Below are 22,075 nucleotides of genomic sequence, written 5' to 3'. Positions count from 1 at the left end.
CATCATGTGCCGAAACAGAAAGCAGTAGAAAAAAATTACATTCACTTACACACAGAAGCTATGCTCTGGAAAACTGTGATCTCTGTATTATGCAAGGGAAGAAATATTTATAGACATCGGATGTGGCAACAATTGAAGATTTGTTTATAACATCAATAAAAGAACAAATTAGGTAGTAATATGAATAACACAAACATCAGCGACAGGTGGGATAGTGGGAATTTGATGGTCAAAATTAGAGTTAACTTCTTTGGATTTGATAATGGTTAAAGAGAAATGATCTGACCAGGCTTACCAGAGAACGTGGACAATATCACCAGTTTATGAGGATTTAGATATAGAGTTAAAGGTGTTGGGGACTAATCACTAATAACTTCCAAAGAATTTCGATACATTTCAGAGCTTTACCTACATCGACTTTTGATCAGCATCAGCAGTTGTAATTGATTTCTGCCTACTTTTGTGAAGTGATGTCTCAGGATGAGGAGTTATTGGTGTCAGCACCTTGGGCTGTTGTTCAGCTTTGGCAGTGGTTACGGCTCCCCAATCAGGTCACACCAGCTGGGCGCAGTGGTTGGCTCTCAAAAGCTCAGACAGTGATGCCTCCTCGGCAGCTCCAGTACCCCTTTCGTGGTCCAACTTTGAGGCAGATGTGCCATGTCTTGCAGGTGGACAGTTGCTGTTCAGTCTAGCCTATGACATCTCAAGTCCATGGGATGGTAGCTGGATAAAGCTCTGATTTTCACTAATAAATAATGACTCATTTCTATAGACAAGGACGTTTGGCCAGAAGAGGTGCTGTGTTCCTCTTCCATTTTATTCAGAATCTGCTGTTTGGCCCAAAACATTTACAGCCACAAGATGGGTTCACACCAGCCTCAACGCCAAATCAGTGGTAATGGTGTAACACATGACATGAGAGAAATGAAAACAGGTGAATTGTTGCAGATTCATTCAATGTGCCAAAGATTTAAGAAACTTAAATTGTTGTGATCCCTAACTTTAGCCTTTGAAAAGTAATTTTCCAATTTCAGGCTGTGAATAACACTAAAACTTCACAACATATTATGCTACCATACATGAGGTTTTGTGAGGTGAGTGAGATCCTGCTAGGTTCCTGGGCACATTGCAATCTAACATGACAGCCTAAATGATCTTTACATAGAATTATTAGGTTTACCAACCCCCGTCACTGGCCCTTGCAGCCAAAAAACGACTGACACAACTGACAAATTTGTGCAATAAGTACATAAATTAAAAGTTACAATCACAAACAGCAGTGATTCTGTTTCCAGTGAATATTGTGGATCGCAGATATGCGAGCCAACTGTGCATTTCTGCTCTGCAATGTCTCCTGTATGAACTGTCCAATGGGTTAACATTGGCACCGGAAGGAAGTGGGCCATACCGCTGTGCGCTTTGCAGTGCTTTTGTGCCTTTTGACAAATGCTATAGAGATTGCGCTGTATCAGTGGACTGGAATGGTTGATTAAACTTTGGATACAGTGATCTGTGACACAAAACAAATGTAGGCCACATAACATTCACTAATTCCTATCTGTTTCTACTTGGAGTGCAATTCCTTGATATTGATCTCAATTACACATCTGTAAAGGTGACAAAATCAATGCATAGACAGACATATAAAACACACACAGACTCACAAGGTGAAAACAATACAGAAATACAGACACGTCAGAAACCAATATTGACAAAGAAGTACAGAAAAATGATGAACACTGACAGATTAACAATAAGTATACAAAAAGATGTAAATATCAACAATTGATAAAAGGCACTAACAATTGATATAAATATTTTTACAAATGTAATCATTCAGAAACATTTATTACACAGCTTGTTTGTCTGAGGCTGGGAACAAACAGTTTACCTCACCTCTGACCACGCAGGTGCCTTTGATATGCTCACATTGTAGAATGTGTCACATACATGACAAACCTTCATTTATTGATATTATTATCTGCTTATGTGAAATTTTTTATGAAATGAGTTAAAATACTTGATTATTATGAAGCAAACTCAGCAGGTTGCTGCCTTGCAGAGGTTAGTTAGGCTGTCTGTTCCCTGCCCAAGTGTATGACAACAGTCAATATATTTTGCAGCTTAGGATTCGTATCCATATAGAACCACTGACATGGCGATTGGCAGAGCTGGGATGAAGCATTTCTGCGGGGAGAGAAAAAACTCTGCCCATTGCTTTTATTTCTATGACAACATATCACCACTGCTGTTGTATGATAGACTAGCATTGCCCCTTTTATTAATTATTTTTGTCTATTTCTTGTTTGATATTGTTAGTTCATTATGAGTGCCAACCAGAGAACGCTTGTTCTCATACTTTGTAATGATGCTAAATCAGACAGCCGTAGAGCAGGGAAGATTTGGGTGCATGACACAATTTGTTGAAGTGAATGTGGTCAATGTCGTTGCCCGGTCTGCTCAGTGCTTCACAAATGGGCTTTCTATCTTTGTTGTGAAAGTTTCTGTTTGACATATCATAATTAAAGATCCAGGTAGACAGACACAGCCAGAACAAACTTATCTTCCATTTTCTTGGTTACCAGGGCGATGAGTCCCACCATATAATATATGATTGTTTTCTTGAAAAGTTAAGAGATCCTCAACTAGAAGCACTCACAGTGGCCACACAAAAAAGGTGGAGAGGCCTGAAAAAAGACACTAGGTGCGACGCCCTTTCTCTAGATGGCAGTGTGCAGGGGAGGTGAATAAACTCACGATACATATTATTTACTTATAGAAAACCTTTTTCTCGCAGTACAGTAGGAAGTCTCTCCCTCTGTCTGTCTTTGTCCCTCCATCTCTCTCTCTGTCTATCTTGGTCTCCTCTGGTTGAGATGCCTGTATATTTTGTGTCTTTGATTTGTCTTATTGAATCACTCTATCTCCTTTTTGTTTCCCATGAAATTATTTAATGAGTCCTAATGAATTAGTTTTTAATATATCTTTTTTACGATTGTAAAACTTTCAGCGATATTTTGAGTGTTTGATGAAGTAAATCTTTTGTAATCTGGATCATTATGTTATTGTATGTATGATAAGTACAGTATACCTCTTCATTGTGCTCTCCTTCAGTCATGATATAGAACCTGGAGGTTCAGCACCAGGATCAGTCCAGGAGCTGCTTCTTTGTAAATCAAACTGTAGCTCAGATTGCAGCAAACCATCTGTGGGAATCATGCTTCCTCATGCATATGCACAATACAAACAAAATGGAGACCAACATCTGTTAGATAGTGTCATAGGGCTTGCAGTGGTCAGAATCTCCTCTGGTAACCTTTAAAGTTCACTAAGCTCATTACTGGTTGTCCTTAGTGTACAGCTGAAAGATATGTTGTGACTTTATGTTTCAAGAGGTAACAAATCAAAGTAAGACTTTATGTCTGTGTTTTTCCCTCACAGAGATCATCCATCAGTTCATTTTGGAACAGCAAAAGGGGAATCGAGTGCCACTCTGCATTAACCCTCAATCAGCTGCTTTCAAAAGCTTTATCAGGTAGGAGGCTCTTAAGAACACAGCAGTATAAAAAAGTCTTAGAGCTTAAGATTCTGTTTGTGTTGATAACAAAGGATACAACATGTTAATCAGTCAGCGTCATAGTTGTACAAACCTGTACGCTTTAACATTTAATGGAGCGAGGTTAGCAGTTTCCTTGCTTCCTTTGTGTTAAACTGCAAAAACAAGCCACATATCCTTTGCACATACATTACATTGATTTGTGCTACCTGATCGCGGGTGACATGAAAAATTTGTTTTTTCGCAAATTTTAGATAGCTCCTTTGAAAGTTTCTTCCTGCTGCTACTAGTTTTTACTGCTTTCAAGCAACACTCTGTCATTACTAACACTAGTTCCAATCAAAGTATGAAGTTTAAAAGTGTAATAATCTCCCAACAGCACTACCTAATGTTGTTGTCCACAAAGATGGTTTTAAAACTTTAAGGTCATTCAATTCTAATAACTGTATTATCTGATCTAAGTACTAATCCAAGTACATTTGGAGAATCATAATCAGCTTCAGTGGCCAAGTATGCGGCCATTGACTCCAATTTGATGTTTCTTTCAATGTTACAGACATTTCCACAGGAAGATAGAAATAGGCATACAGCTAAAAACAAGGACAACAAAGCTGAAAACAAAGGTAAACATAAACGTAGAGCAATTGTAGGCATACAAGTAGGTTAAAAAATTAGTACATATATAAATATATAGAAAAAGCAACAATGCTCAACAACTTACAATGTCTAAATACAAGTCAAGTGTTACTGCAAATTTGTAAGCAAATACAAGTAGTACAAAGGAATACATATTGAACAGGTAAGGTAATAGATCACTTTGTATATATGAAGGGGTGGTATTCATGTATACATGTTTATATGCAGGTTTTTAACATTTGTGGACCAAAATTAATAACCACTACACCTAAACCAAGTGCCAATGTATTTTGCTGATAGACACATGAATAGCTTATATTAATGTCACCCTCTTGTTGCCTCCCCTTGAACAGTTCCACAGTGGCTCAGCCCTCTGAAATGCCTCCATCTCCGCTGGTGTGGGAATAGCTGCTGTTGTGTGTCATCATCTTTCCCAACTAACAAGCTGCTAACCCGGGTATAGACACATGTCTCAACATCTTCTGTTATCTGTGTAGCATTTCACTGGAGAGAAGCACTGGTCTGCTGTGTGTATGCTGAAATATGAAACAAATGAAGACAAATCTACAGATAATTGCTTTATGGGGGCGTATTAGAGGGGTTTGCTATGCAAATGAAAATGACAAATGCTCTGTAGACCAAATCTAAATGTGTTAAGCAAATCCATTTAGTCAATTTCACGTGGAAAAGTCATGATAGAGATATAAGGGAGGAAGAAGTCTACAAAAATGTAATCGCAATCAGGTAAATTTCCCATACAATCAGGCCACTCTGCAATAATCCACCTCCACTCCCACCATCACCTCTGCATTGGTACATTAAATCGAACTTTGCTTGTTACTCAGACGATTGATTGTAATTGTGTTGGTGGGCTCAACTGAAAGCTTCCCATATTTTCTAAGAAAATTCTCATGACCACATTGATATTGTAACTTATACCAATAGTTAGTGGTACTAGTTACTACAGACAGGTTCTTCTGTATGCCTCTATGCCCCCCTGCACATTTGTTCATTGTTTTTACTGTAACAATTAATTTACCAAAGAACAGGTACGTTGTGTATAAATGATGCATAAACATTAAGATTTCTCGCAAATTTGCAAGGTTTGGGATTTATAAAATGATATAAATTATATTTTATCTGAATATACATTTTCGATATTATGCTCAGTTATGTGATTGACTGTGCTTGACACAAACTAGCATGTAAAATGTGCAGTCTGATGATGTCTAAAGACAAAGCAGTTTCAAAGTTACAACTTTAAGAGGAGTCAGGCTGTGACTCTGTCAGGTTGTAGAGTTCCTCTGCCCCCCAGTTGTCAAAAATTCAGAAGCAACACTGATTGAATGACAGTATATTTATTTCATGCATAAGTGCATGATTACTTTTGACTTGTATTTGTACATGATGTCAGCACATGGACATGCAAGAGGCACATACCTGCTTTAGATCTTACCTGTGATTAATAACATAAGTTCTCATCTATTGACGGTGGTATCCTTCCATTCTAAAAATGCACATCTAATCAGTTCACAGTTCTTTACTTATACATCCACAACATGGCACTTCAGGGCAAAGTATAATGGAGATGAACGAAACATATTGTTAATATTAAACTTAATTTCCTAAACTTGGACATTTCAACTTTTGTATTCAAAAAGACAGGAGTATACACAGATCTGCAAATGTTTGGTGAAGAGGACATTTGTACAGGATTGTGTTTGTCATTTCTATATATGTCAAGTTTTGCATATGCGTATACTGTACATGAATTACAAGAAGATAAGACATGCATGTATCTGCTGTTTTGCGCATGGTCTCAGTAACTGATATGCGCAAACATTTATACAGGAGGTTCCACAGTACTTGTAATGAAGTTGAATCTGTTTTATTTCTAATTGGAACAATTGAGTGCTCTCAGTTGATTAGCATACTGTTGTGATGAAGTTAAACTGCTTGGGTGTTGCTAAGTGTTTTTTGTTGAGATGATTCAAAATTGAAAGTGATGGTCGATAGCGTGTAACATAAAGAAACAACTGAACCTTTCTGTGAATAGGAAATAAGTTCAAAAGCTCTCCTTATGGAGTAGGGGAGAGCGGGGTGAGTTGAGCCAGTTTTTACTAATGGCACCTTTTAAATAAGACAGTAATGTCTCCAACTAAAATATGTACATATATTTTAGGATGTGGTTGCATCCCTGTGAATAATTACTTTGGAACTAAAATAAACAATTTTCAAAATATAACCTTCTAAAAAAAAAGTTGTCTCTTCGTAGTTGGCTCAGCTACCCCCGATGAGGGGTAAGTTGAGCTTAGGGAAAGGATAAGTTGAGCAACAAGGGAACGGAGTGGGAGAATTGTGCCACTGGTTATGTTGAAGCAACATTTTCACCTCAGAACATCATATGTGAATAGGAAAATCACCCATGTTGATCCCATTTATTTCGGGATTGGTAGTGATGGCTTCGGCCTGGGACTCCAATAATAATATGAACAGTAAGGTTGATAAAGGGCACCCTTGCCTACAGCCTTTGTGTACTGGCCCGCAGACATGGCTTGACATGACAGGCCTTTTGTATTGACACTGGCTATTGGATCAGAGTAAAGAGTTTTAATGAAACTGATAAAACTAGAGCCAAAGCTACATTTTAATAAGACTGAGAACAGAAGAGACCAATGAGTCTCCCTATGAGGGTTAAAATAATGCATGACATTAATTGCATGATGTACATCATCTCTACCGTACCTTGATTGTAGGAAGCCTTTTTTAGGAGTAAGCTAATGGAAACATACTTTCCCGGAGGGTGGAATTTCACCTTTAAAGATATTATTAATAGCAGGCATAAGAATTTGCCAAAACCATGAAAGTATAGTAAAGTCTGGAGAGCAAATTTATTAGGATTTAATAAAACATTGTCTCTCATTTTAGGATTAATCATCAGCAGATGATCTCAGGTTTGCTCTGTTTGATCTTGAGTTTGCCATGTTTGGAGAGGATTTATCCAAAGAGGCACTCATTACACAATTTAGATTACCAGCTGAGAAACCCAGGCCTTTGCAATAATGATTAAAATCACTTGTGATTTGAAAATGGTAGAGTCATAATTTGGAGGAAAAACTTAGTTATGTGTTGTTTGAGAATCAAGCCTGTGATCAAGGTAAATTTGCCCTCTAGATCCTTTTCTTTGTGTGTCCAGAATGACACAGGAGGATAGCTGTACCTGTCATTTTTTGGATAAACAAATTTACGATACATGTTGTGGTGGGCCATTGCCTCCTGAATTAGAACTACCATGGAGAATATCACGCTTCTTTAGAGCTGCTCTGAGCACAGCTTCTCTTTCAGAATATTGCAAAAACCGCACTGAGACACTTCTCAGGGTCTTGTTCAGAGTTGAAGAGTAGAAGTGGGATCCACGGCTTAATTAGCACGTTCAACCTCCAGTGGGGGGAAGTCAGTGGGCAGGCTAGCTAAGATTGATAGTATTGTCTGAAGAAAGTCTGTGAGAGGTGTGCTGCCCTCCGACTTTTCCGCAAAATTAACAATCCTTAAATTCTTGCGCCGGCCATGGTTCTCCAGGTCATCAACTTTCAGCAGCTCCCCTGTCTTCTCCATGGCAGGTAGGCGAGACTTGTAGTTGCCATAGCAGAGAACCTGCCCTCTGTGTCTCTAGGTTGGCCACTGGCTAAACTGGTTAGAGAGTTAGCTCTCATCAGTTTTTGTTTGATTCAGGGCTCCATCAATTACATCCAGGCCAGCACTGATAGATTCATCCATGCCATTCACATGGGAGGCCACTTTACTTCAGCCAAAATCTGTTCCATAATTGCTTAGCCATTTAGTTCCGGGATGCTAGCTTTGTCCTGCTGGTCCTTGTTAGTAACACAGGTAGCCCCTTCTTGAGTCCTTTTACTCTTAACAGTATGAGGACCAGTCAATGAAAAAATTGGAAAGCCTTTGTCGCGATGGGATTTAGATATCTCTGCAGTAGGATTTATCTGGCAGATTCAAGTTTGTTTGGAATAAGTATATGTAGAGTGTAGAGCCACTGGCTCAACGTCCCTGAGCCTTTTGGCTCAAATTACCCCATCCCTGTAATCCAGCAGTTTAGACCTAATGTCATACCAACAGTATTGCCTGGTATTGTAATTTCCTGAAGCACTAACACACAAGAATCATGAATCCTTGAATACAAAATCAAAAATCAAACATAATTGTGCTTACCTCTTATTCCATGGACCTCTCTATTACAGGGTCGAGTAAGATTGATGACTCCTATAAAAGGTGTGGTGACATGACCAATATTATCTATCTATTATCTATCTATCTACTACCCATCTATTAATGGGAACATTTTACTCAGTTCGACTGTGTGGTGTTTGTAACGGGAGTGTTTCAGACCCTAAGCAGCACACAGTAAATCAGTGAAAAGTCATTTATTGTGCTTGGCAAGCAGGTGAATGCAGTTTAGAACAACCACCTGGTTCTGAGTCTTTGTGTTTGGAGGAGCCACATGACTCCAGATGGTGAAACTGGTTCAGCGAGCTGGTAAATGGAGCAAGGAAGGAGAGCTCACACTCAGAGAGGACAGTTGAGTTGGAGCTGGCAGTACTGGGAGGACTGCAGCAGGAGAGCAGCTCGGTGAAGCAGCAGGTCTGGAACCAGGTGAGCGCTGGGCGAGACAGATGAACCAGAAGGGAGTAGGCAGAGTAGGAGCCAGGCGAACAAACCGCCTTTCCGGGGAATTAAAGCAGCCGAAATCCAGGGAGCTACGAGTAGACAGGATCCAGGAAGGACAGAGACAAAACTCGTGGTCAGAGACTAAAGGCTGAAGTGATTATCGGGACAAAAATGAGGTGGGTTGATCAGAGACAGGCTGGACCGGCAACATCAGCATCAGTCCGGGAATGAGTGCTGAACAGTGTTGCATCGAGGAGTGAAGGACAATTTAGCAGTCAGTGAGTTGTGAAGGCTTAAATACTGGCTTAATGAGTGATCAGGAGGTGGGAGTTGGCCAATCGGTGGGAGTGGCTGGCAGGTGAGTGGAAAAATAATGAGACTCCTCTGAACTAGAAGTGTTACTCAGTGGTTATAGAATGTATTTATTTAGCATTTAGCATTTATAGTAACTTCCCAACCTGTCAAAGAACCATTAGATTAGCCATTCAGTCTCACCCAGCTGCTTCTTATTTAGGCCTGCTGTACTTACTGTAGTTGTACATGTGCATTTCAGCTGGTTCACTTCAGGTGTCATTTTTCTAATAAGTGATTAGTTAGCTAGAGTAGTCTAAGGGTTTACTTCAAATCTATCTGGTTGTCTGGCTGATATTTCTTTGAAATATCTTTGAAGGGCTTCAACATATAAACACCCTGCCAACCAGAACAGAACCAACATTAGTAAATACACATGCTCATTATTACAACAAAGACAATATGTGCATTATGGGTTCAGGTTATCTGCTTCCATATTTTGAAAAACGAACTGAAATATTTGCCATGCAGTATAGATTTTAGCACTTTCATCCAAACTGCTTTAAGAGACTTTTTGACACTCATTCACACGATGGCACAGAGGTACCATGCAAGGCGTTGTCCTGAAAATTGGGAATTAAACATGCTGACCTTGAAACAATAGGCACTCCATGACTTTTTGTTTATTTCAAAGAAAGTTTGATCATTTTGAACACATCTAACACAAGCTTAGCAGCGTAACTGCTTGTCAGCAACAGTCCCATATGGAACTAAGGTCTGGACCAACTTTGAATCAATTAAGCCCATGTGCAGTTTTTAACTGGTATGTTTAGACAATGCATTATCGTATTCTAAGTGTCCTCTGAAATACTGTATGATCCTCTATAGTTCATTTTGTGGTTGTATTGGTTGTAAAGCTGTTCTCATACACGTGACAGGGGTGATGGATAACACTATAAGAATCAGACCCATATTGCATAGAAATCCTTAAAAGCATTCTTGAATTGAATAAATAAAAAAGGGTGAATGTGATCGCTTAAGACTGGCAAGATCCTTGTGGCCATTGTGTAATGAACAATATATCAAAGTGAAAAGAAAAAGTACCAAGGTAAAGAAGCAGTTAAACCCGCAATATCTTTCTTGAAGAGTGTTAATCCTTTGTTCTGTGTACTGTGTACTTGAATATATCACCACATACTATTGACCAACATTTTCATCACAGTTGCATTTAAGCAGCTTGCCATGTGACGGAAATAAGTAGCATTTGAATAATGTATAAATGATGGCATGGTCTCATCAATATTTTGTTTTTCCAAAGGGTAATCTAATGCTAAAATGTACTCCTGCTTCTCCTTACATGTACATTGTTACCAGAGCAAAGAGCTTTGAAGTAAATTATTTAGTTCTAGAATTGTTTGTTCTATTCCTGTTCTTTGTGTCCTATTTCATACAACTGAAATTATGATTATGTATAAATGCTAATTAGAGAAGTAGATCCATACACTAACATGAAAAACAAATTGTATAGACATTTTATTAGCCTGCTCATCTCTTAGGCTGTGCAGTTAATTTCATTTTTAAACTTTGCATACAAATGTACATATTTCTTTGGTTTTTACTCTGCAACTTGGATCTGTAGAGGACATAAATCCTGTAAGGATTGACAGAACACACATGTTAACTGTATCTTGTGTATACAGCAGAGTTGTACATATATTCAAGGTGAAGCCTTTTTGTTATCAATTATTTCATCACAGCAGCACTGAGTGAATATGTATATAAAGGATTCACTGTGTTGGTCTCTACCTCTTGAGCTCAATAACTTAGCTTTGTTTACTCCCACAGATTTCTGATTTCATGTGGGGATGGAATGAAAACACTTGAATGTGTATTCAAGCTTTTATACTGAAATGATATATACTGCCCCTCTCCCAACTCCCCATGCAGACCTGTCTTTGCACTATCCAAGTGCAAAGCATTTACCTGTAATTTTAAATCATCAGGTATTTGTATTACAAAGTCCTGACTACAGCCAAGGGTTCCCTGACTGTTACTCAATTTTCACTCCTTGATAGGATAGAACCATATGGGGAGGGAAAGTCCCTACTTACACCACAGTGGCTGTGTTCAAAGTTCAGCGTCAAGATTTGATTTGATACAAAATTGATTCATGCAAAAAGTGTCTTCTTCTGACTTCTTCGCAGGCTACTGAGAACTAGACCAGTGCTTTAGTTGTTCTTTGATGGTTGTCATATGTGTGGTTGGGGTTCAATAACATTTCAGTGAATCAGGATCCACTTGTTGAATCTGAATCTTTACCAGTCCCTTACTGAAAATTATGGATATATATATAAAAAACAAAGACTAAATTTAGATCTATAATCACCTGCCTACCTCAAGTCATAACAGGTAAAATGTTTCAGAACCCAGCTCTAGTAGTGTATACATTGCTTTATACAGTTCTGATTGGCTGCAGGGTGGTTATTCTTCAGATAACTGCATGCTAAGGCTTCTGCTGCTTGTTGGAGTAATGTTTGTTCTAAGGTAACAAAGAGAGTGTTTCCAAAGTATATTGTATGGTGGCCCAGAGGGCTCAATATACTGCAACCTTAGAAAACCAAACAGCAAGCAACACAAGAGGTGATACTAAAATCCAATGATGTCTAAACATTCATTTTTAACATTTTCATTGTCTAATTGAGAATATGAATATGGCAGAAGCCTACAAGTTGCTTAGGTACAAGTTGCAAGTGTTTCTCCATATTCATAGTGTTTCATACTGAAGTTTAAGTGCATTGAGCTCTCTCACACACTGTACACTGTAATTACCTGGATGTTACTTCAGTTCTACGAGTACATGGGAAGCCATCTAATTGATTTTGCTATTGATTTACTCTGATGAGGCTCATAATTAGGCCATAGTTTTACTTGTATTATTTATCAGATCATCCCTTACCCATTCAACAAGGTCAATTCTGAAAAAAGAAAACAAGACAATAGACAAAACATTGCAGTGGGGATGTGTACGGGAAACTGAATGATAATTTTCTCAGGAATGAACACAGCTAACAGTGGTAAAAGCCATCACTCTCCTTCCCCATCGCCTGTACGAACTCTTTGCATAGATATAATAGTTTCTTAGATGTTTTATTTGGAATGAATCAAATGATCCTCACGTTGGGAGAGTAATGAATGACAAACTTTGTGTGAGACTCAGCAACAACTGAATTATTTGGATTCATACAATTTGCTGTCCTAAACAATGTTTGTATATTTGATGTTTCACTCAGATGCATTGTATTTTGAATAAAACTTGCAATATATAATGCACATAGATGTATCTATTAAACTTTGCGTTCAAGCACTGTAAGTCTAAGTTAAGGACAAGGTATCCAGTTGACAGTTGTCACTTTGGAATGTGTGAGTTCTACCCAAAAGGTTCCTATCTGGATGATGATGGTGAAAACATTAAATGTGACATTTAAAGAATGCCAAACCTGGTTGTCCATACTTCACTCTCATAATGCAAAACACTGAAGACAGCATCACACAGCACTGACCATACCATGTAACAACAACAAGTTGAGTTATTCTGGTAGACTGAATACCATATTTTTAGTTAACCTGAAAGATATTATCTTGTAGCTTAGACCGTGGATAATATCCGCCTCTCACCTTATAATGCTGTTAATAAAACATTAAAACATAAAACAAAAAATGTAAATGCCGAAAAAAATGATCAAAAAATTGGTCATGAAGACATTTTATTTAAACTAATACATGCAGACAGAGTATGTACATGTTACAGTGTATCATATTACATCAAGACCATAATGGACAAGTATTTAAAAATGTAACACTTCATACAGTATATAAGGATCATCAAAAAACATGTCAGGTCATGTGATCTTATTATAGACCATTTAGTTACATTTGCATTTTCCACATGTATATGCTTACTGCTTTTTCCTCTCAGTATTCATTCAGAAAGAGAGAGAGAGAGGGAGAGAATATGAATCTAAAACATTCAACAAAACAAGGACTTAAACAAATGACCTCCATCTCAGATTTCAAAGAACTTAAGGAGAAGGAGACAGGGTATATCTTGCTGCCGAGTATGCATCAGCATGCCACAAACTGAGGGACAGTGAATGAGATACGCAGACACACACACACACACACACACACACACACACGCACACACACATTTGATGTTGTATTTATGTTCATGTAATTGTATAGGCCTACTGTCCAAATTGTTGGACAGATTGTTTTCTTCTTACTTTTGATTTTTTGACGCTTTGACAACATTGTTAACATTTTCGTGCCAATAAAGTAAATTGAATTGAATTGAGTTGTAAAAATGGAGTGATACAGAGAGAGAGAGTTTGTGAGAGAGAGACATAGATATAAGATCTCAATTGATATAGATATAGCATATGCTGTATGTAGTGTATTTGTAATGAACTAATCATTTTACTGTCATAATGATTTTAATTGTCATAATATTGGGGGGGTGGGGGTGTAACCCTACAGTGTACCTTGCCTCCACGCTGACACCACAGACAACCATTGACGCTCACATTCATACCTAGATTCAGGTTGATTACAGTCCTCAGTTAACCTAACCTGCATGTTTTTGGACAGAGGGAGGAAGCTGGAGAACCTGGAGAGAACCCACACACGCACAGGGAGAACATGCACACTCCACATAAAAGGTTCAAGGTTCAAACCACAAACCTGCTAGCCAGTGGATTCGAACCTGGAACCTTCTCCCTCTGAGTACTAGCCACCGTGCTGCCCCAGTTAGTGTGAATGAGACTGTTGGATCGTCTCTGGTAGCACCATTTGGAGAAAATATATTTTACTCATCTGAGAAGACGTCTTTCAATGCAGTCTTTTAGTTAAGGAGTAATACAGAAATGTTTCAGGTCTGACCTGTGTGATTTCTTGCATTTTTCAGTATATTAACCACACATTATCACACTAATAGGTTTTCCTTAACGCAATAGGGATGTTTGTTGAAGTGAAATGGTAAAAAGAAGGGAAAGGTAAAAAAGGAGGGTAAGGTAAGGTAAGGTAAGGTAAGAGACTTGAACAGCTGGGGCCAGATGATTAAACCATGTGAATGTACAAAAACCAAGCAGGTGACAGTTTTCTCACCAAAACCGGTATTTATTAAAAGAATAGAATAGTGCATGAGAGTGATTTAAGAGAATTAGCGGCATTTGCTGATTTTCTCATATTAGAATTTGCTCTGGTCCAACCGATTGTAGCTGTTGTACACCTACTGTCATACTCTGTCATCTAGTATCCCTGTGACTGTCACATATTATATTAGTCACTGACCACTTAGCCAAACCGTATGTCAAATCATTGCATCCTCATCACATCTCTGCCACAGTACCACTCTTCTTAGGTGACAGGTCAATGGCATCTACAATATAAATATTCTATTTCTAGTCAGACAATTGTTTTGGGTCCACTATACAGCCTCTGCTGTATAGTGTCACAGAGGTGCACTTCCTTGTGAACAGGTCACATTCATCAGGCTGAAATGAATGATTTATGACTTAGAGAGTTTGGTGAATCTGACTTCAAACACTTGTGTGAACAAACCTGTGTGTATGTATTTATTATTTTTTTCACAGAATAAAAAATTCTCAATTGTTGGAATCAATGTCTTGGCAAACAGTAGGCAAACTCTTCTCCTGATAGTATCTAGGACTAGGTGAATCAGTGACTCCCCCTGGCAGGCAGGGTCTTTCAGTAACTGTAGCGAAGGCCTGTGTAATTCAAGTGAATGTGGGCATGGATTTGATATTGACAGATGTCTTAGCCAATCCTATTTTGGTTTGATTTCCCAACATCTTCACAATAAACACAATGAGCAGGAATTTAAGCAAAAAACAAACGTTGTCACTGAATGAGTTAGAGTCAACCAGCTAGAGCAAAGAGACGACTACAAACAATGGACACAAGAAATGGTGGTAGTTAGCAAAAAAGACTGGAAGGCTGGATTAATTGAAATTCCATTTTCCAAGATTGCCTCTGCTCAAAACGTTTGAGACATAGTCATTCACACTTTCATACTCACATACATTTTCCCCCTCTGTTTGTCTTTCTTTTGGGCAGTGCATTTTATCTCCACACTACTTGGCCATGCAGGCTTAATGTTATCTTGATGATCACAAGTGATAACATGCAGAGGTCATGCCCCCAGGATTAAAGCAGGTGAAGAGGCCACCCATGTTGTTTTGACTTTGGTTTACACATTTAATTTTGCTATTTGATACTGCTGACACTCAGGGCCAATTAGCTGACCAGGCCTCATCTCCCAGTGCTTCTTACGGACAGTTTGAGATAGAGAGTGGGTGGGTCATTATACTGCTCAGTCCTCAGCTGCAGTTAGAGGAGCTGTCCTCTGCTCCTATGTCCCGCTAGGGTGTGGTGAAGAGGGTGGCTGACATTGCCTATGATGGCCTGCAGCTTGCTCCGTGTGTGTGTCTCTTCACCACCATCCCCAGTGAATCCAGGTGCTTCCCCAGCACTGAGCCAGCCTTTTCAACCAGCTTGTGTAGCTGCTTGGTGTTCTCAGCTATCATGCTGCCTCCCAAGCAGATTGCAGCATAAAACACTTAACCACCATGCGATAGAATACGTGCAACATTTCACTGCAGACAATCAAAGGACCCGAGCCTGCTGAGGAAACATCCGTATTCAGGGACCAGTCTGGTTTGTTGTCCAAGTGCACACCTAGGTATTTGTAGGATTGCACCACCTCGATGTCCACTTCCTCCAAGACCATCTCCTGTGGAGTCCCTGTGTTGCTCACCACCATCCCAGAGACACATTTCCCCAGCCTGACGTAATGTGGTCGTCCTGTCAGGTAATCTGTGATCCAGGAACTGAAGGCGGGATCAACCCCTATCTTTTCGAGCTTGTCTCTAAGCGTGGAAGGTTGGATGAAAGCACTCAAAAAGACAAGGAACATAATCTTCACTACCTGGCTCATCCAAGTGAGAGTAAGCCCGCTGGAGCATGTAGAGGAGAGCATTTTCCAATCCCATATTTTCCTGGTACCCAAACTGTAAGGGTCGAGTACGTGTTTACTTGTTGGTTTCAGGATGTGGAGAAGCAGCCGCTCCAGTGTCTTCATGATGTGTGATGTGACAGCTATTTATTTAATACCTATCTGTCAGTCCTACATATTTTGGTGCCACTTTGGGTGTTTGAAGCTTGTCTATCTCATTCACCCATACAATATAGCTCTCTGTCTGGTAAATATTATGCCTTTGGAAAAATCACTACTGATGCGGTGTTGTTGTGGAAAAAAGGGAAAACTGTGTTTTATGTTAAATCATATGCTAGGTGTTAAAAAAAGCATACAATCTGTGAGTAAATAATTGTGCTCTGTGTTTGACCTGTATGGATTAAAGCACTTCAATAGGTTAATAAACTGTGTTGAAAGGGTGGCCAGAAAGTAGCAAGCTTTCCAAAGGAAAGACATAGAAGGTATCAAGTGTGCCAGCGAAAGATACTGCTGAGTCAGGAAGATAGCATTTGAAGATGAAAATTGAAAATGGAGACTCAGCTACACAGTCAGAATGATATTGTTTAAAAAAGGTGGGTGGAGACTAAGTTACACAAGCGAAACTCCACAAGAAAATGCATCTAGAAAATAAAAACAAATTCAGCAGTGGCATGAAAGGACAGCAGAAAGTATACAGTGGCCACAAGAAGGCAGTGTGGCGTAAAAGTCACTAGTGACAAGAGAGAGGACCTCAGAGCTCTGTTTCAGAGAAGAAGGGAGCAAACATTAGCAGACAGCTGAACCCAGGCAGGAAATCCAGAAGGACAACAGAGGAAAATCAAAAGGAAAAGAAAGGCAGTAGTGATGAATAGCCAAAGGCTGTGCCCTACTGCTCCATTGTGGCCAGTAGATCCACCACCTTATCCAGACAAAAGTGACCCCAAAGTGGGACAGTTCGTGCTTAAAGAGGAAGACAGAAGTGAAAGACAGAAGTGAAACAATGGAATTTCAAGGAAAATTCACTGACTCTGCAGAAACAGTGAAAACAAGTAAATAAAGAGGTGATGACAGATGGTGAAGCAGCACATCACTGAGACAAAAAGATTTTCAGGTGGCCAGAGATGATGACTACATAAATAGTACAGACGGAAGGACATAGAAAGATTTAGAAAAAAAGGAATTCCCACAAAACTTCTGAGGAAGCCAAAGGCATCCAAGTGGAAGCTCACCGAAGCCTCAAGTTTTAGCACTTCATCAGTCACCTTAAGCTTATTTATGAGCTTAGTGTGCCAACAGGAAACTGCCTTGTGTCTTCTTCTTCTTATGTCTTCTTTCAAAAGTCTTCATCAGGATAATATTGTACACTGAGACACGCAGCATCAACCAACAAATGAAAGTGCTTGGTATTTGTGAGGCTGTGGAGATTTTAGATGATGCTTTTGTTCTATCAGGTTTATAACATATATAATGATATATTGTTTGTCTTTATAAAGTGGTGAGGTGGCTCTATGTGATGAGTGTGTATACAGTGGGACAAAAAAGTATTTAGTCAGCCACCAATTGTGCAAGTTCTCCCACTTAAAAAGATTAGAGAGGCCTGTAATTTTCATCATAGGTACACTTCAACTATGAGAGACAGAATGGGGGGAAAGAATCCAGGAAATCACATTGTAGGATTTTTAATGAATTAATTGGTAAATTCCTCGGTAAAATAAGTATTTGGTCACCTACAAACAAGCAAGATTTCTGGCTCTCACAGACCTGTAACTTCTTCTTTAAGAGGCTCCTCTGTCCTCCACTCGTTACCTGTATTAATGGCACCTGTTTGAACTCGTTATCAGTATAAAAGACACCTGTCCACAACCTCAAACAGTCACACTCCAAACTACACTATGGCCAAGACCAAAGAGCTGTCAAAGGACACCAGAAACAAAATTGTAAAGACTGCAAAATTGTAGACCTGCACCAGGCTGGGAAGACTGAATCTGCAATAGGTAAGCAGCTGGGTGTGAAGAAATCAACTGTGGGAGCAATTATTAGAAAATGGAAGACATACAAGACCACTGATAATCTCTCTCGATCTGGGGCTCCACGCAAGATCTCACCCCGTGGGGTCAAAATGATCACAAGAACGGTGAGCAAAAATCCCAGAACCACACGGGGGGACCTAGTGAATGACCTGCAGAGAGCTGGGACCAAAGTAACAAAGGCTACCATCAGTAACACACTACGCCGCCAGGGACTCAAATCCTGCAGTGCCAGACGTGTCCCCCTGCTTAAGCCAGTACATGTCCAGGCCCATCTGAAGTTTGCTAGGGAGCATTTGGATGATCCAGAAGAGGATTGGGAGAATGTCATATGGTCAGATGAAACCAAAATAGAACTTTTTGGTAAAAACTCAACTTGTCATGTTTGGAGGAGAAAGAATGCTGAGTTGCATCCAAAGAACACCATACCTACTGTGAAGCATGGGGGTGGAAACATCATGCTTTGGGGCTGTTTTTCTGCAAAGGGACCAGGACGACTGATCCGCGTAAAGGAAAGAATGAATGGGGCCATGTATCGTGAGATTTAAAGTGAAAACCTCCTTCCACCAGCAAGGGCACTGAAGATGAAACGTGGCTTGGTCTTTCAGCATGACAATGATCCTAAACACACCGCCCGGGCAATGAAGGAGTGGCTTCGTAAGAAGCATTTCAAGGTCCTGGAGTGGCCTAGCCAGTCTCCAGATCTCAACCCCATAGAAAATCTTTGGAGGGAGTTGAAAGTCCGTGTTGCCCAGCGACAGCCCCAAAACATCACTGCTCTAGAGGTGATCTGCATGGAGGAATGGGCCAAAATACCTGCAACAGTGTGTGAAAACCTTGTGAAGACTTACAGAAAACATTTGACCTCTGTCATTGCCAACAAAGGGTATATAACAAAGTATTGAGATGAACTTTTGTTATTGACCAAATACTTATTTTCCACCATAATTTGCAAATAAATTCTTTAAAAATCAGACAATGTGATTTTCTGGATTTTTTTTTTCTCATTCTGTCTCTCATAGTTGAGGTATACCTATGATGAAAATTACAGGCCTCTCTCATCTTTTTAAGTGGGAGAACTTGCACAATTGGTGGCTGACTAAATACTTTTTTGCCCCACTGTATGTGTGCCTGTGGAAGGATGTGATTGATGTCATGTGTCCATCAGTGTCTCCTACCTCAAGTCAAGTGCCTGCCAGCTTCTCTTGTCTCAGCAGGAAGCCACACACACACACACACTCTAATAAACCACGTAATATCTGACTGAGGAAACTGGATTAATACAGTTCTATTAAGAGTGGAGTGTGTGAGTGTTGACATCATGACCCCATTGATCCACAATAGGCCATTTCCAGGGCAGACTCCAGCTTTCTCTGCTACAATCAGTCACTGAGCTCACCACATACTAGCCTTTCTTACCTCGTGATATATCAGTACTGTTTTCATAATGATTGATAGAGAAGTTACAGTAAAAGTGAATGGGAAGGTTTACGATATGGTAATGAGACCAGCTATGTTGTATGGTTTGGAAGTGGTGGCACTAACAAAAAGACAGGAGGGGTTGCTGGAGGTGTCAAGAGTTGAAGATGCAAACATTTTAGATGGAAGTGACGTGGATGGACAGAATTAGGAATGACTGAATTAGGAGTGACAGATCAGATAAGTCAGTTCGGGGGAAAAAAGCGAGAGGAAAGATTGAGATGGTTTGTGTGGAGAAGAGACACTGAGTATAGTAGGGGAAGGATGCTGAAGATGGAGCTGCCAGGCAAGATGAAAAAAGCAAATCCAAAGAGGAGGTTTATGGGGAGGGAGGATATATAGATGGTTGGTGGTTGGAAGATGCAGAGGATAGGAAGAGATGGAAACAGATGATTGGCTGAAGTGACCCCTAACAGTCTGTTAAGTTCAGTGGTGGATTTCGGACATGGCTAGCCCAGTTAAGAATAAAGAGTGGAAGCAGGGAGAAACAGTGTGTGTGTAAAAAAAGTATCTTAAATAGTTCTTCAGTGTTTTGTTGGACCACAGTAGTCTAGTTCTGACTGGGCCTGAAAGCTTGGCTGTGAAGTTAGCACTAATGGGAGAGAGGACTTTTTCTCATAAGATAAAAGCCACTTAAAAACAACCACAGCGTATTTTTGCATCATGTCCTGCCCCTTGCAGCCCTAACCTAAACCAGTATTTCAGTAGGTGATAACACATCTGACAGCAACTCCAGATGTCTGGACCCGATTCTCTGGGAACTGTCTGCAGTTTATATAAGAAAATGGCTTAGGTAAGGACCGGAAATGAATTCACATGCTACATATGACATGGACAGATATGACTAACTACTTTGATCTAAACTTGCTAAAATGTTTAGAAATAACAAAGTTGTCTGATCAAAAAAGTGGAGGTGCAAAAACACACGTTTTCTCCCCAAGTCTAATAGTGGGGGTGGCTGCAGGAGCAAAGAAGTTCCAGGGACATGGATGGAACTACCAGGGGCACGAAGTGTCAGAAGGACTACAAGGGCGTTTGGCACAGACCGCTAGATAAGGAGTAGCACTAGCACACACAGTTGGAAGGAGTACCAGGGGCATGAAACTCTGGCCTGGGGAGGGGTACTTAGTCATGGGTCCTCAGGATTGCTTGGTGAGCAAAGTCCAGAGAAGGACTGGTCCTCAGGGGGGTGCTGAAGGTTATTTAGGGGCTGTGGGACAGAGCCAGGCCACATAGAGGTCACCCAAGGCCCACAGAGAATCAGCTGACCACAACCTGAGTCTGTGGAGCATTTAAGTTGCTGGGTACTAGAGGGATAGCTCAGGTTAGACAGTCTGGAGACAGACTGCGAGAGAGGAGTCATGGTTACATGGTTAGCTTAGCTTAGCATAAAGAAGCAGTCCAAACTTAAAAGACAGAGCTACCAATACCTGAAAGCTCACTGGTTAACATGTATTTTGTTTGTTAAATCTGTATACACGCAAGCACAAACATTTCAATTTGTTGTTTTAGGTGATGTTACATACTGGAACAGTATGGACAACCAGAAATTGTGTGAAATACTGATGTGATGAACTTCTATCACTACACAATCAGGATTATCTTTGGCAAAGGACTCCCAACATCCTCAGGTCAATTAAAGCAGAATTTCCCTCTCTCTGCCCTGGGCACTGCTGGGTGTCCAACTCCAGCTTTGCATCTCTATTTTCTTACCACTTTGGATTTCTCATTTCAATTTTCATTTTTCACAGCCATGGTTGGCCTTTAGGATGTGCAAAAACTCACAGAGCTTTGCTCCCATGTGCAGGGAAATAGTTTAATCATATCACTATATTTGGGCTTGGGCATGACATTTTGCCTCTACAGCACCTCCTGGTTACTTTTAGCATTTTCAATGTGTTAGGGGTGCTGTAAAACTCAAAAACAATTTGCACACATCAGGAGTGGCAAAACGATTGCCATCCGCTATCCCTACCATGTAAGTTTATTAAACTACCTACATGTCCTACCTGATTGTGTACACCACTGAGTCAAAGTCACACCTCCACTAATCAGCCAATCCTGGCACACGTCTTCTTAGGAATTAGCACAACTGGTGCTGCGCAGGCAGATGATGAAGATTCGAACGTACTCATTTCAAAGTTGGGGTAGCAGTGGTAAAACTTCTAAGAAAGGACTTGACTCACCAAGATTCAACAAGGTTTCAGTCACAGGCAAGATGTCCAATCTACAGGAAGTGAAGAAATCATTAAGGATAAAAGTCTTATTTGCTAGCAATAGCACATTTACTCGTGCTATCCTGGTTGGAGCCGAGCCCTTTGCCATCCGGGGTGCCCAACCTAGCTACTGAAGCCTGGGGGGATTCATCCTACC

At 40.0% G+C, this 22,075-nt stretch overlaps 1 protein-coding gene across 1 annotated transcript in view; it reads left to right on the top strand.

The window, feature by feature from the left end:
- Positions 1–4,802, top strand: part of nlk2 (nemo-like kinase, type 2) — a 40,744-nt gene extending 35,942 nt beyond the window's left edge. Inside the window, exons 10-11 of the mRNA XM_070829209.1 lie at positions 3,442–3,535; positions 4,546–4,802. Of these exons, the coding sequence (XP_070685310.1) occupies positions 3,442–3,535; positions 4,546–4,600 (149 nt within the window). The 3' untranslated portion in view covers positions 4,601–4,802. The remainder of the gene's footprint in view (positions 1–3,441; positions 3,536–4,545) is intronic.
- The last annotated feature ends 17,273 nt before the right edge of the window (positions 4,803–22,075 follow it).

The sequence above is a fragment of the Pempheris klunzingeri genome, chromosome 4 (genome assembly GCF_042242105.1).
Source record: "Pempheris klunzingeri isolate RE-2024b chromosome 4, fPemKlu1.hap1, whole genome shotgun sequence".
Lineage (NCBI taxonomy): Eukaryota > Metazoa > Chordata > Actinopteri > Acropomatiformes > Pempheridae > Pempheris > Pempheris klunzingeri.
This window is presented reverse-complemented; position numbering and strand designations above follow the sequence as displayed.